The sequence below is a fragment of the Ursus maritimus genome, unplaced genomic scaffold, assembly GCF_017311325.1.
Source record: "Ursus maritimus isolate PB19 unplaced genomic scaffold, ASM1731132v1 scaffold_30, whole genome shotgun sequence".
Classification (NCBI taxonomy): domain Eukaryota; kingdom Metazoa; phylum Chordata; class Mammalia; order Carnivora; family Ursidae; genus Ursus; species Ursus maritimus.
In genome coordinates, this window is record NW_024425564.1 from 2,801,347 (window position 1) to 2,817,809 (window position 16,463).

Genomic DNA, 16,463 nt, shown 5'->3' on the forward strand with positions numbered 1-16,463 from the left:
GCTGAGAATAGCACCTATTTGGTGGTGTGGTTTGACAGCTGAGGGACAACAGTGCCTAGTAAACAGTAATTATTATATGAGTTAGCTATTAAGTCCTCCAGGGCAAGGCGTTGGTTTTTTTCCCTTGCCTGCTTCTCACAGCCCTGGCCTGCAGGAGGCCGCTCAATGTCCGTCATGAGGGGAGCATGGTGTGAAGTGTCCGAAAGAAGGAAAAGCAAAATGGACTCAACATAGGGCAGCAGGTAGAAATCAGAATTCAAGGGCATAAGCCATCTCTATGTATTTCCTACTGCTGTCTTCACTCGGACCCTGAGACTGCCAAGCTGGAGAAATTAAATCCCTGTCATGACGTCCTTGCTCTCCCTGGGGTCCCATAAGAGCCTGGGAGGTTTAAGCTCGGCTCAGAAAATAGGGAAAATAGTTTTGATCTTCCATCCTTTATTTTCCTTGTCCAAGTCCGCGCGGCCCCTTGAACGCATTCAGTTCAGCAGAGCGTCTGGGGCTGGCCGCCACCTCATGATGTTTATAATTTGCCTTAAAATACTTTGGGATTCTCCGTTGGACTCAGGGAAAGACTGAGCCCTAGGTCACTCTCTAGATAGATCCTCTAGGTGAAGATGTTCTTCCGGTACTTACAGAACCTTAGAGAGGGCTCGAGGCGTCCCTGTTTTGGCAACTCACCCAGAGGGGATGTGCTATAAAACTTTTTTCATCATTCCCGTAGGGTTGGACTCCCATGGGTTTTTTTTTTCTTTAATTGGCATTTTTCAAAAAACGAATCCCCACTTTTTGAAAATAAAACACTTGAGCATATTAAAACTTCTGGCAAAGACCAGATAACATTTGTAGGTGTTGTTACTTATAGTTTACACTCAGGTGTGGCTTGCATTCTAATCTGTGATTCCCGTGCTGGGAGTGGTTTGTTTGCGAGCATTCTAATTGGAAGGCGGCTTCGAAAAAGGGGTTCAGGGTCATCGATTACCGCAACTTCCACCAACGGCAGCTTTTTTTTTTTTTTTTTGAATAACATCCATTACACAAATTAACAAGCAACTCATTTCACGAGTGGAAACCTGCTTCTGATGACACCTCTGGTGTTGATCAGGATTGAAACAGCATAACAAATTATAAAGGAGCCTCTGTCTCTGGTTGCCTGATGCCGACTCTGCGGGAGACAGTCCTGCCCCTGTGATACGGTTACCCACCTGGAGTAAAGCAGTAAAGTAGTCACGCAGTGGCCAGAGCATCCAAAAGGACAGAGAGACCTCAAAGAACTTACATAGTCATAGGAGCTGTTTTGTGCCCACCTGCTTATGAATGTTAAACAAATGTGTGGCAGATTTTCGTCTGCGTCTTTTTTCTTCACATTCTGGGAGTGAGGATGTGAAGCCGGCCACTGCTCATCTCTTCAAACTTCTCTGGCAGGTATGGTTACCAACAAAACAGAATGTAGAGTTGGACATGATCAGCTCATTTCAGTTTGCAACAGCTTGCTGTCTCCCCTGAGCACTTGCGGAGAGCAGAGCAAGGGCTCTACCTGCCTCTGGAACCACCCATCTCTGTAAACTCCTCATTGCTAGAGAAACCCCTCTCTCCTCCAACTTTCCTGCTGTGGCCAGAGCATCCAAAAGGACAGGGAGTTGAGACCTCAAAGAACTTACTTAGTTTCCCGTTCCACCAAGGCAAGGTTTTTATTCTTGTATCTCTTCTCCCTACTCTCTCCAACCCTTCACTCCAGCACAATTTCCTTGTGAAGCTTAAGTTTTTATAGAAAAAAAAAAAAAGCCAGAAAGGGGGTTATCTCCAAGCAGCTTCTGTTCTCAAGCCTCTTCAGGGGCCAGGGAGCCCAAAAGGCTGACTGACTTGCTTGGAAAGTGCTAGCCACTTTGGGTGTATCCTATAGACTGCCCAGACAGGCTGTGCTGGATATTCTCTGTTTGCGCCTCCGGATGAACCCTCCACCCTTCTCCACCCCCTCTGTGCCCTGGGAGGCTGGCTTGCACAGACTGCATCACCAGGCACCATTGCCTTCTAACTTCCAGTTGGTCCAGTCGATGCGAGGCGCTAGCCTGGAAGGATGAGAGGAGAGAGAAGTTGGGCATTTAATTCCCTGCTGGGCAATGGTTCTGTCCTTTTATCAAAGGGCACAGCTGCTGGCAGGCAGATCTTTCTCATCACTACAATTCTGATATGGGCTGAACTGTGTCCGCCTCCACCCCCCAAAAAAAGATATATTGGAGTCTTAACCCCCGATATCTCAGAAAGTGACCTTATTTGGAGATAGGATCTTTACAGAGGTTAAAGTTAAAGAGAAGTTAGAAGAATTAGAAGTTAAAAGAGATCATTAGAATGGGTCCAAATCTAGTATGACTGATGTCCTTATGAAAAGGGGAAATTTGGACACAGACTAAGACACACAAAGAATGAAGAAAATGTAAAGAGACACAGAATCCTCAACAAGCCAAGGATAGAGTCGCCAGAAGGAACCAGCCCTGCTGACACCCGGGTTTCTAGCCTCCAGATCTATGAGACAATAAATTTCTGTTGTTTAAGCCACCCAATCTGTGGTACTTGGTTATGGCCCCCTGAGCAGACTAATATAAAGTATTATTGGATTCTGGTTGACACCTCCACCCCTTGTCCCTTCAGGCCTAGGGGTGGTAAAGACTCCCACTATTGCTAGGCCTTGGATGCCTCACCATTCCTTCTTGGTTTCCCTTAACCCTACTCAAACCTCAACCCTTTCAATTCTCTTCAGTTCGTGCCATGTGTTTCCTGAAACTCCAGCCTAGAATATAATTGTTTTGCCAATATACTTCACAAAACTATATAAAATTCTGTTGGGGTTTTCCAATTATGCAGACATCTACTGGGAATCTGCAAAATAAAGCATCTGATGTATTTTTCACTTTATTCTGTTGTCCATTTCATTCACAAGACAAAGGGGAAGCTATAAAGGGAAATGATATTTTGGATTTAATTCAGATCAAAACTTTGGACAAAGTATAAGGGTTTCTGACAAAGTATAAGGGTTTGATGAAACGTGTATCCTAAACTTTAGGTGATCAAATTTCAAAAACTTCAAAGAAGCATTAGGGAAGATCCCAGGGCAGTCTTAATAAATTAGCTCATGAGGAATGGGATCTTTTCAGAAATTAAATTCTTTTTTTTTTTTTAAAGATTTTATTTATTTAAGAGAGAGAGACAGCCAGCGAGAGAGGGAACACAAGCAGGGGGAGTGGGAGAGGAAGAAGCAGGCTCCCAGTGGAGAAGCCTGATGTGGGGATTGATCCGAGAACGCTGGGATCATGCCCTGAGCCGAAGGCAGACGCTCAACGACTGCACCACCCAAGCGCCTCCAGAAATTAAATTCTGACACCGCTCCTGAACAGTTCACATTCTCTGAATAATTCTACTTTTAAAAGAACTTGAGAAAAGCAGTTGCGTGAGAGGGATATGCATGCAAGAATAGCCACCACTTGAAGAGGGTGAAATCCAGAATGGGGAAAGCCCTGTGAAATTGGGGATGAGAGGGTGGGAAGTGATTTTTAAAGTTACATTTAAAGCAAGAAGCACCAAAAAGGCACAGGCTTTTTTTTTTTTATTCTTTATTTTTTCCAAGTTTTTATTTAAATTCCAGTTAGTTAACATCCAGTGTAATATCAGTTGCAGGTGTAGAATTCAGTGGTTCATCACTTACATACAACACCCAGTGCTCATCACAAGTGTCCTCCTTAATACCCATCGACCACCTAACCCATCCCCCTACCCACCTCCCCTTCAGCAACCTTGTCTGTCCTTTGCAGTTAAGAGTCTGTTTCCTGGTTTGCCTTTTCTCCCCCCTCTATGTTCATCTCTTTTGTTTCTCAAAGGCATAGGCTTTAGAATGGGGAGGAAACAAACTAGCTCATATGAACAACTATACAGATTTTAGAAAAAGTGTGGAGAACTGAAGCATGCTGAGAGAATGGGAAAGAAAAACGAAAAAGGGAAAAATTGTCTGTTCAGGGAACTCAATCCAGTGAACTTGACACTGACTCTGGAAATATTCTCCAGTGAGTTATTAAACAGTAAGTTCTTAGAGAAAGAAGCCATGATCACTCAGAGCCAGAATAGGTATGACGAATTCATGCCGAGTTAAACTGATTTCCTTTTTGATGAATCCAGTAACCTGTTTGGCTGTCTTACTGCAGCTTCACGTTGTCCCTCTCAGTGTTTTCTCTCTCTCTCATCCAGAACTTTCTTATAAACTGCACATCATTTATTCTTTGATCAGACAGATACTTAAGCACCTCCTGAGGGCTGGATTCTATGGTAGGCACCGAGGTTTTAAACAGGGGTCCTACCCCCATAGAGTTTACTTTCTGGTGGAGAGTACCTTGCCAATTCTGGAACTTTTCGTCAGCCATCACAGCTCTCCTGTCTTTTCTAAATCACGTGAGTTTTTCCCGAGCTAGCACAATCCTCAGGCTCCGGGGCCTCACTGTCTGCCCCAACCCTCCTTTTGTTCTCAAGTAGAGCGGGGAGGAAACTGGGATGCAGTTTTCCTTGGCCAACAGGTGCTGTCCTCTTTTGCAATATGTCCAGAAATGCTATCATTCAGGTTCCATGCAACAGATATTAATTATCTAAATTTCAAATTTGGACAACCTGCATTTCTGTCCTCACGTTCCACTTGACACACATCAGTCATCACCAGCCCCGCCCCCACCCTTAAGTTTCTAAATCTGTGCCTTTTTGCTCAACTGATTTTCTCATTCAGGAATGNNCTAACATCTCCTTCTCCGCCTATGGAAACCCTACACATTTCCCAAGACCCAGTTCAAAAGCTGCCTCCTCCCTGGCTGAATTTAATTACTTACTTTGCTCAATAAAATGCCGCTCAAGCCCCTGTGGTTCACTTGTACAGTACTATTATACTTTCATCTTCCTTTTTCAGTCAATTACTTGTCTTCTCCATACACTCTAACTTCTTTTACAGCAAGGGTCTTCAGAGTTTACACCCTCTCCAGCTTTAGTACTTTACGACAGGGGTTGGCAAACTAAGGCCTGACCCAAGAATGATTGAAACAGTTGAAAAAGATCAACAGAAGAGTAGTATTTCATGACACGTGAAAATTACATGAAATGCAAATTTCAGGGACCATAAATAAAGCTTTATTGGAACACAGCCCCTATTTTCTATTTTCCTTTTGAGCTCCAGGGGCAGAACTGAAGAATTGAGAGAGATCTTATGGCCCACAAGCCTTAATGTTTACTATATGGCCCTTTACAGAAAAACTTTGCTAACCTTGCTTTACGACATGGATTTGATGATTGAATCATTGGGTCAGGACACCCAAGATTGGGTACACATCCCCGCCAACTTTTAGTTTCTTCGTATAGTGGAGGTAATATTTTGCTTTTAAGTTGTCATAAATATCAAATGAGATAATGCACTTAGAAAAGTATAAAACCACCCTACAAGACAACTGTATCACATACTGAAAGGATGATAAAGCGGTAAGATGAGAAAAGTTTTTATTCTTCCCTTTCCTTCCTTTACAGCCTTCATATAAACGTGAAATTTTAAAAGAAAATTCAATTTTAAGGTTTTCTCTTTTAAAAATTTTATTTATTTAAGGTTTGCACTTTTAGAGTGAGGATAAGGTCACAGGTTCCTTCTTTCCAGTCTTTCTTTCGTGCTCTTCCAACTTTCTTTGCTTTCTCACTTGTCATTTCCCCAGCCCGTCCTCATTTTCTTTCTATAGTATCCGGTGTGACCCTCACAAGAGCTCAGCAAAGAAACCGGGACACGCCGGATTAAATCCATTTTACAGACCAGGAAAGTGAGGCGGACTCCTGTTGGCTGCGGAACACTGACTCAGCACACAGGGAACCCTCAAAGCCACGCTCCTCTCGTTTCCTCAGGAGCAACCACCCTGCAGAGAGAACGAACCTGGCCCCGCCAGGCTTCCAAGCTGGTTCTCAGCACCTCTTTAGCATTCACACTCCGCGTTCTTTCCTCCTCCCAGCCCCCGATTCTCTACAGCCCCCCCTCTCCTGGGGAGCAGGTGGTAGGCTCCGCACTCAACGCGCAGGCGCGCGCCGTCGTGGGGCGGGGGCGGGGCGGGAACTGGGGGGCGGGGTGTGCGCGGGCTTGGTTTTGGGCCGCGGCGGGAGCGGGAGTCACCGCCACTCGAGTGCGCAGGCGCCTGGCGGTTACCGGTCTCGCCATGGAGCGGAAAGGTGAGCGGTGGAGCGGCCTTCGCCACGAGGGGCAACGGCCGGCGGGGCGAGGCCCGGGTCAGCGCTGGAGCTTCGCCTAACCGCCGCAGTCCGGTCCCCGGGCGTGCGGCGCCCCCCCTCTGAGGTGGCGCCGCCCCTCACCCCCCGCCTCGGGGCTGCCGGTCCGCGCCCCTCAGCCCGGGAGTCCTTCCGCGCCGGCAGTCATCGCCCCTTGTTCCCCGTCGGGCCGGCCCGCGCCTTGGGGCCGCTGCAGGGCCCGGCGCTCGGCGAACCAGGCAGACCCCCGCCCGCCGGCTCCCTGACCCGGCCCGAGCCCCCGCCGGCGCACCCCGCCTGGGCGCTGCTCTGCGCCCCGCGGGCCGCCCGCCGCCCGGCCGGCCGCCTCGCCGGAACCGGAGCCGCAGCGCTCGCCCCGGAGCCGCCCCTCAGGCAGGCCCCGCACCCGGGCCTCGCGCCCCTGCTGGGTCTCCGCCCTCACCTTGGTTGCCTCCTTTCCTCCACATTCGCCCTTCATCCATCCCTCTCTCCTGCAGTGCTTGCGCTCCAGGCCCGAAAGAAAAGGACCAAGGCCAAGAAGGACAAAGCCCAAAGGAAGTGAGTCTTGTACCCCAACATCCCATTCTTTGGATTTCTTCCCGCACCTCCTCTCCTCTGGTTTCACCTCTTGAACGTGCGCCGGGTTTGGGCACTGCGCGGCCCCGGCCACATGGCCTCGGAGTGGCCTTGGAGGGTCGCACTCAATGAACCATGGGGAACGGAGCCGATGTTGCTGAGGGCCAGGCCTCGGTCTTAGCAGCCCCGGGCCTGCTGGAAAGGGCTGTTGGAGGAGGACCAGAGCCCGTCCGGCGCGTTAGCTGCCCGACTCCGGAGAGGAGGCACCACTCCCCGAGTTTGGGCCTCCCGGCGGAGCGGGTAGATGATTATCAGTTTGTGGACTGTTGGTCTCTTCCATACCTGCTTCCCCGAGTCTTGACTCCTACGTCTGCACGGTAGGCCGTCAGGGAGTTCTTAAGCGGATTTTCCGCATTTCGGTCCGCCAGCCACACGCTCTCGTTCGTAGAGGAGGGCATGGAGCTTTCCCCTGGGTTAGTCAACTTCCTGAGCCTGCTCGGCGCATCGCCTGCCCTGCAGCGGGCGGGCGGGCAGACCGCTGTGTGTACCGCCGGCGTCTCTTCCTGCGCCTCTTCTCTCAAAACCTCAAGTCCTCGCGCTCGATGCACATGCCTTCTGGAGTGGGCCTCACAGTAGTGGCGGGAGCGTTCTTTAGCCGACACCGTTGGCCATTCTGGTTTGGTGTGTTAAGTGCCACATGTCCGGTTTTATCAGCAGGATGCATAACCGTGGTTTAGCGCTACTGTGGGAAACACAAAAGTTGGTCACATCTTAGAAACGCCCAGTAGAGGGCTTCTGCCAGTGAGGCTTAGTCTAAAGAACTTTTAGCTCGTGCTAACGTTTAATTGCACCGTGTGTTGGAAGTTGTGTTTAGGCAATTTGTATTGAGAAAAATAAATGCATTTTCTTGACACTTTTACGTTTACTTGATGTTACTGTGGAGTTGTATACAGCTTCATTCTTCTTGAGCTGATAAAACGAGCATTTCGCAGGTTTTCCTAGGTTACCTTTCTGAATGATATTAACCGATGTGGTGGTGTGTCTCTGTGGTTTTTGGTGGCTGCCTAATGTTTGAGAAGAGCACATAATGACTTCTATCAGTAGAGCTAAAGTGGTAGGTGACCTCACCTCTTGCCCGATTTCTATGAAATTTTTTTATTTGTAAAGTGTTTGGTAAGCCACACATGTAAATGTGAGTTTATCTACACGTGCTTGTGTGTGTGTTTGCTTCTCGATTATCCATGTATGGATTATTTCAAAACCAGTTTTTAATCCCAGATTGGCTTAATGGAAGCAGCCATGGAGCTAACCGGGTTCTTGTCTGCAGTGGGAATTTAAATGTTACTCTTTTTTTGTATGTGCCTTAGTTTTGTTATTCCCTGTGGAGCTGATAGGAATGTGTTATAAAACGTTATCTTTTCTGCTGATGTAGGGAGATGGTAATTTTATTATTTACTGTATTGTTTAGAAGTGATCTGTCCTGGTCTCTCCACGTGGAAATTAATTTCATACCAGCCTGAATAGCCTGTAATTTGGGAGGAAAATATATATAGGTGATCTTATTTATTTATTTATTTTTAAGTAGGATCCACACACATTGTGGGGCTTGAACTCACCACCCTGAGATCAAGAGTCACATGCTCTACCAACTAAGCCAACCAGGCACCCTGATCATACATTTTTATTTTTTATTTTTGAAAAGCTTTTATTTATTTATTTTTAAAGATTTTATTTATTTATTTGACAGAGAGCGCGCACAAGCAGGGGGAGCAGGAGAGGGAGAAGCAGGCTCCCCTCCAAGTAGGGAGCTGGTTGCAGGGCTTGATCCCAGGACCCTGAGATCACGACCTGAGCCGAAGGCAGACGCTTTACGGACTGAGCCACCCAGGCACCTCTGGATCGTATATTTTTAGCACCAGATATTCATTACTTTGGATTATCTATTTAGACCGTGTGCTTTATTTCTAAAACCGAATATATGTGCTTTGGATTATCTGTTACTCCTTCACTCACTGCTAGATAATTCGTGTTCATTATTTATATACTTGCACAAAAGCAACTGAATAGCACAGATAAACTAGCAGTTGTTTTACTATTTGGTGTTGTACAACTTTAACTCCTGAACTTGTATGTAAATGAGCCACCCTCATTTACTTGTAGTTTCAGGGGTGTTTTATTTTTGTTTTTGTCTTCAGTTAATAGTTTTTCTTGACAATTTTACCTTTCTTTTTTTGCTTCTCCAGACTCCTTTTAAGTAGCTGAAATGTCTAATTAACTTGGTTAGAGTACTGTGTCAGAAGTTCAAGCCCCACCTGACTCAGGTAACTTGACTCTGCTCCATGACTCCTGGCTGCACTCCTGATTTCCAGTCGTTTTGCAAAGGCAAGCTGCTAGATTAGTCAGGGAGAAGGTCTGAGGAGGAAGCATGCTGTAAAATTTGGTCTTCGGAGTGAGTCAAATCTGGTTTGAATTGCAGTTTTGCCACTTTTAGCGATCTGACCTTGGATAATTTAGTTAAGGGAATGGTCCTATATTTTTTATGACTAGAAGCTTAGTCATGATGAAAACTGATTAAGAAGTTACAAAAATTAAGCATTTAAATGAAAAATTTTAGAAACTTTTGGAAGTACAGCCGTAACCACATCTTACTAATTTAGTCATGGTGTAGTATGGATGGAAAGGATTTCCTTCCCCTAATATTGTAGGTCTTAAAACTAGAACCTACATACATGAGATAATATGTCCGTGGAGCCGGAGCTGGTTGTAGCAGGGTCGAAACTGGGATCCAGGGTTCCTGCCTTCCGGCTCAGTGCTCTGTAGTATTTGTTTCCTTTGGGTTCTTTTGCTGTGCTGAAAGATTTGACTTTGGGGATTTTCAGTTGTCTTATTTGAAGAATTTTGTCTCCATTTCGCTTTTTCAGACACTGTACTCTTATTTACTAACATTAACTAGTGGATGATAATCCCTGTTTTACTTTACAGATAAAGAAATTGAGATTTTCCAGATTACTCCCATAGAAAACTGTAAAGCTAGGATTCAACCCAGGGTCTGATAGACCCCAAAGCCGTTGGTACTAACCATTGCTGTCTCCCAAGTGACAGCTCCTTTTTCCTGAGGACAAACAGGGTAGAAACTGAACAAACTGGAGCTTCTGAATAAGGTACATCAGGATGCCTGGGTTAAAGTTTACCCTTTCATGGCCCACTGGCTGTATCTTTAAAAGGGCACAATTGCCTTTATCTGTTTGTCATAAGCTTTTATAATTTAACACTCTTTATGTTTGCTTTTGAAATTCTATGGAACATGATTCTAGGATGGATTTCATATCTATGAATTTTGTTACTTAGCTTAGGAAGTAATAGTTGGGACAGTAATTTTTACTTTCCTTGCAGTTAAAGAACTTTATAAATTTGGTAGTAAAATTATTTGCACTGAAAAAGTGATTTTGCTCACTTAGACTCTATGGAGTCAAAGGAGAGATGGCTTCATTTCCTGATTTTCCAAAAAATTTGTTATATTGAAAATTTAGAAGAAAAGATAGTTGAAAATTTCTAACATTTTTATCCAGTAGAGAGTAGAGTACATAAACTTGAAACAATTTTTTTTTAATTAAATGGTATTGGATGCTTTTTACACTTAACAGTGTACCTTGGGAATTGATTCTCTATCAGTTCCTTACAGTGTAACCTTAACAGTTTTTGTAAAGTCTGTCTTTTTCACTAAGGCATCTGGGTGGCTTTGCTGGTTAAGCATCCAACTCTTGATCTCAGCTCAGGTCTTGCAGGTCTTGTTCTCAGGGTCGTGAGTTCAAGCCCTGCTTTGGGCTCCACGCTGGGAATGGGACCTACTTAAAAAAAAAAAGAAGAAGAAGAAATGGTTCCGTATCAGGACACAGTGAGTAGCTTCATCTAGCAGTCCATCTTTCCATTAATTGTATGTATCATACTTTTATTTTAGTTCCTATTAAGCATATGTATACACACATATTTAGTTCCTATTAAGCATATCTATATATACATCCAAAAGTGGAATTTTGGGGTATACTTTTCCCCAGCTAACATTATCGTGCATGTTTTTCATAGCATTAAATATTCCATATCCTTTTCTGTGTTCCAGTGTACATTGTTTCCAGTTTTTCACAATTCATAGCTAAGATGAATAAGCTTTTGGATAACCATTGCTCACATCAGTGATTATTTACTTAGGATAAATTTTTAAAAGTGATATTACTGGTATGTACATTTTAAAGGTTTTTAAATTTGGAGTGCCTGGGTGGCTCAGTCAGTTAAGTGTCTGTCTGCCTTTGGCTCAGGCCATGATCCTGGGGTCCTGGGATAGAGCCCCAGAGCCCCACGTCTGGCTCCCTGCTCAGTGGGAGTCTACTTCTTCCTCTCCCTCAGACCCTACCCCCTGCTTGTGCATGTACTCGCTCTCCCTCTCTTTCTCTCTCAAATGAATGAATAAAAATAAATAAAGGTTTTGTTTTTAAAGATTTTATGTATTTGACAGAGAGAGACGCAGCGAGAGAGGGAACACAAGCAGGGGGAGTGGGAGAGGGAAAAGCAGGCTTCCTGCTGAGCAGGGAGCCCTATGCGGGGCTCGATCCCAGGACCTGGGATCGTGACCTGAGCCGAAGGCAGATGCTTAACGACTGAGCCACCCAGGCATCCCCAATAAAGGTTTTTAAATTCATGTCATTAACAAAATTCTCCAGAGACATTAACTAGTTTATTAGGAATTAACTAGTTGAATTTTCCTATTCATTAAACAAATAATTTTTGAACACCTCCCATATCCCAGCAGTTTTCCATCCTGTGATACATCAGTGAAAGAAAAACATCTTTGTCTTTGGGAACTTCATTTTCATGGGGATAGGGGGCAGAGAATAAACAGTGTGCGTAGTAAGTACATTATGTGGTTTGTTAGGCAATAAGGTGGAAAAATAGAGGAAGATAAGGGGAATTGAGAAGTGGGGATGGGGATGCAGTTTTAAATAGAGTGATTGGGGGCGCCTGGGTGGCACAGCGGTTAAGTGTCTTCCTTCGGCTCAGGGCGTGATCCTGGCGTTATGGGATCGAGCCCCACATCAGGCTCCTCTGCTATGAGCCTGCTTCTTCCTCTCCCACTCCCCCTGCTTGTGTTCCCTCTCTCGCTGGCTGTCTCTTTCTCTGTCAAATAAATAAATAAAATCTTTAAAGAAAATTAAAAAATAAATCAATAGAGTGATTGAAGTCATATTAAGAAGGTAACACTTGGAGGGGGATGAAGGAGGACTGCTCCAGGCACAGTGTTGGAAGTGGTAATATTCTTCCACGTCCTGCTTGGCCGCCAGATCTGGGCAGTGTTACTTAAAAAGCTTCCCAAATTCGGTAATCTATAATTTTATTTTTTTTGTTGTTAATTTATAATCTATATACCTATGGATAGGTAATCTATAATTTTAATTTCTTTTGTTACCAATAAGGTCAGCCATTTGTGGGATGTGTTTATTGGCCTGCTCCTACCTTTTACCCATTTTTATATTGGATTGTTGATCATTTTCGTGATATTAAGAGCTTTTTATTAAGACTATACCTTTGTCATGTGGCAGATTTATATTTCTCAAGCCTTTCTAATTTCAATTATAATGTGTTTTTTACCTGAATTGATTTTTTTAAAATGTGGCAAATCTGTCTTTTCCTTTGCTTTTTATCATTGAAATTTTCAATGTCAATTGTCATCTTTAAAAAAGTTTTATATTTGTGATTCCATTAAAGTATGTGGTTATAAAATTGCATTTCTAGAATTACAGTTGTCAGAAATACTTTCTTGTCCTCTTTTCTTCCTCAGTAAGTTTATATTATGTTAGTAAATTTTGTTTACATGTTTTTCTGCTACCGTGAGGCTCAGAGGCTTGCCAAATTACTATGTTCCTTTAGATTACTTGAAACCAGCAACTTACAAAAGTGCTGAAGTCGTGAGTACTTAGGAGCTCCTTTATCAAAAATGAAGAAAAGACAGGCTGGTCAACTAGATTCGGTTTTTACTATATTTTTTAGGCCTGGCGAGATAACTGCAGCAATCTTCCCCCTCCCCCCCCCCCATCTTAGGAAGACTTTTTGCTCCATGCTCCCTAGATCTTCTCTGTCACTAATACTAGTTTAGGGACTAATTTTATTCTTATATTGGTTAATGTATTATTTTAATGCTTCTCTCATTGTAACTGAATTAATTCCAAGCAAGTAAGAAAATTCAGATAGCCAAGAGGTTTTTTTGAATCCTTCATTTCCAGTACAACGCAAATAATGATTTAGCTAAGGAGAGATAGATAACTAGATGTATTTATAATCTTGCAGTTCTTTTCATTGAATTTGAGACAACTGTCAATTTTAAATTATACCATCTTATATGTACCACATAGAAAAAATACTACTAATTAATCTGATACACCATTTGCTGTAAGATGTGTCTTGATTTCAGAGATGGGGGAATGGTGGGAGACCTATTTGTGTTTGAATTTGTGAAATGGTGGGAGACCTATTAGTGTTTGAATTTGTGAAATGCAGTAATTCCAGTGATGTGTGAAATTGGCAGCATTTTGTCTTTTTAAAAGCTTTTTTTGTGGAAAATTTCAAATATATACCATAGAGAAAATAGCAAAATAAACTTTTGTGTATCCATCTCAACTTCAGTAATTATCAGCTACGGCTAATGTTTCATCTTTATTTCCTGCTTCTACGCGCCCCCATCTTTTTTTAAAGCAAACCGCAGACATATCATTATGTAAGATATGGACTCTTAGTTTTCTAAACATAGCTACAGTACTATTATCACACTTAAAGTTTTTTGAACCAAGGCCTTAATGTCAAATATTTAATCAGGGTTCAAATTTTCCTGCTACTTTTAAGTTTGTTTGAATCAGGATTCATAAGGTCATTATATTGCTATTGCTTGAAAAGTCTCTCTGGTCTTTTTATCTATAGATTCTTCATGGATTTTTTTTCCCTGCAAATTTGTTTTTGCTAGACTGTTTCATAGATGGTGTTATATACTTCTCCCAGGAGACACCTACTGTCTGGTTAACTTTTTGTAATGTTGCCGAGATCCATTAGGGTTGCAAAGTGGTAATATTCTGTTCTTTAATTTATTAATTATATTGTTCTATAAAGAGAAAAACTTTGCCTCATCTCTTTGGTCACACAGAGAGACACTTCATATATGTAAGACACAGGATAAGTACTTCCCAGTTTTCATAAAATGAATTAGATTCGTAGCATCCTTCAAAATGACCAATATTTATTTTCATATAAATTCACAGATTTAAACATATTTGTGTTTCAATCCATTGTAGTTGGGTTTTTTTTCCTGGTACAGTTTTATGGAGGTATAATTTACATACCATGAAATTTGCCTGTTTAATGTGTATAATTCGGTGGTTTTTAGTATGCTCACGGAGTTGTGAAATCATCACCATGATCTAATAAGTTTGAAACATTTTCATCACCCCAAATAGAAACCCTGTACCCATTAGCAGTCACTCCTCATTACCCCCCAACAGTACCCCACCTCCAATGCCTATCTGGACATTTCATAGAAATGGAATCATACAATAAGTGGTCTTTTGTGACCAGCTTCTTTACCTTAGCGTAACGTTTTCAACATTCATGCATTTTGTAGCATGTATAGTTATTTTTATTGATTGCCCCTCTTTGGCCAGTTGGAGTCCCTTCTCGATGGCCTGGCCCTAAATTCCGTTTGACTTAATCTGAGCCATCTTTTATAGCTTTTTTGCTATCTGGTATGACAATTTGTCCAGACTTATCTTGTGCGTTTTCTGCCCAGACCAGGAAATAGGCCTTTCTCTAAGAAGCTTTTTAGTGGGAAATGGCATTTCAAGATCACAATCTAGGCACTTAAAGTGCTTCTTCCTACTGAGTTAGTCATTGTTTCTAGGCCTTGTCTGTGATTGGAGCTAGGAAATAAGTTGTGTTTTTTCTTTTTTAAAAAAATCATGAGTTCATGTTATACTTAAAAATCAAATTAAATGACCCAGAGACTTTTTCTTAACCTTCTTTGATTTTACATCTCCCATCTCCTGTCTCCCACACTGAAAACCCCTTATTCTCAACAGCACCAACATGACTACTTGTTTTCCTTTTCCCACAGTATAAATACAAAATAGCCTCAGAATGACAATGCCAACACTACCACCAACATAGGATTATTGAAGAAAGCTAATGATTTTTTGTTGCTCTTAAACCTTAAGATACATTTCCCTAGGGATGTAGAGTCAAATTACTGAGTTTTAAAGTTACTTGGGCCAGTTCCTAGCTGTGTAATTATGTTACCACCTGGTTAACACAGATTCATTTGTCATTTTGCTTTCATTTTACATCATCTTTGGCGTTTTTTTAAGCTTCCGATTCTTGCAGAATTTGAGTCATCTGTGTTTTTAATTTGAAATGAATATTGCATGTAATTTGTGATTGTGTTGATTTATTTTTAGAACGTGGCTTTTAAAGCATACTCTGAGTGAGCCAAAAGGGAATAGTGATTATTATTAGATTGTGTGGAGTGGGCCTCCTTTGTATCTGAAGAAGAAAAGACTTCTTAGCTCTCCCTCATTGTCCTTTGAGAAAATGAGTCCAGTGTAATCAGATCTTCAGATTTTTCAAGAGACCCTGGAAATCATCGTTTTCATGTGATTCTCCAGATTATTTGGTGTTCACAACTATTTTGATATTTTTTCTTTTTCAACCATTGTAAACAAAAGTTTAGGGGCAGGATTTGGCTTACAGTCTGCAGTTTGTTATCTCTGCCATAGATGGTGAACAGACATTAATAGCCTAATTAATTGGCTTAATACTATCTCAAGTACCCTTTCGTAAAGTTACAGTAAACACAGTTGTGGAAGAGCCCTGTGGTTCTGTGTAACCCTTACTGTAGAATTAACTTTGGGAATTTGGGAAAAAACATGAGACCAGCTATGAAGACTGGCGTATCCGGTTTTTCAACTCTTGACAAAGAATGATTTCAGAAAGTTATCAGAAGCCACAAAATAAGTTAAATATACTTTGTTCATTTTCAGAGAAGTATAGTAGTACTGGACACAACAGTCATTTGGCAGGAGTTAGATAAGTAAAAATCTTGTTCGTTTGTATAGATGGAGATTAAAGTCAGGGGTAATTTGCTGCTATTGGGAAATAAGTTAATTGGTGGCTTAAATGCCTTGGACAATATGGATGGGTATTTTAGGATAGCTTATCAAGAAGTTTGAGAACATTTAATACATACGTTTTTTAAAGATTTTGGGTTTTTTTGAAAGTAATCTCTACACCCAATGTGTGGCTCAAACTTAGAGCCCCGAGATCAAAAGTCGCACACCCCACCGACTAAGCCAGCCAGACGCCCTTTTATACATACTTTAGCTACCATATAAGAATTGTCACCAATAATGATGAACAAACATTAATGCCATGAAGTTTGGTGTTGGGAGATACCATGAGTCACATTGATGACCTTTGTGTATTTGATTTACTCAGATTCTAAATTCTTTGTTTTGGGTGGCTAGGCATTTTTAAAAAGGCTGCCAGTACTTTTGGGGGCGATTTTGTGAACTTTTGTTTCCTGAAATACCAAGGTA

At 42.4% G+C, this 16,463-nt stretch overlaps 1 protein-coding gene across 1 annotated transcript in view; it reads left to right on the forward strand.

Annotated features, from left to right (window-relative positions):
• Positions 1-6,215: 6,215 nt before the first annotated feature.
• Positions 6,216-16,463, forward strand: part of SRPK1 (SRSF protein kinase 1) — an 80,665-nt gene continuing 70,417 nt past the window's right edge. Inside the window, 2 exon segments of the mRNA XM_040644701.1 lie at positions 6,216-6,291; positions 6,294-6,822. Of these exon segments, the coding sequence (XP_040500635.1) occupies positions 6,216-6,291; positions 6,294-6,822 (605 nt within the window).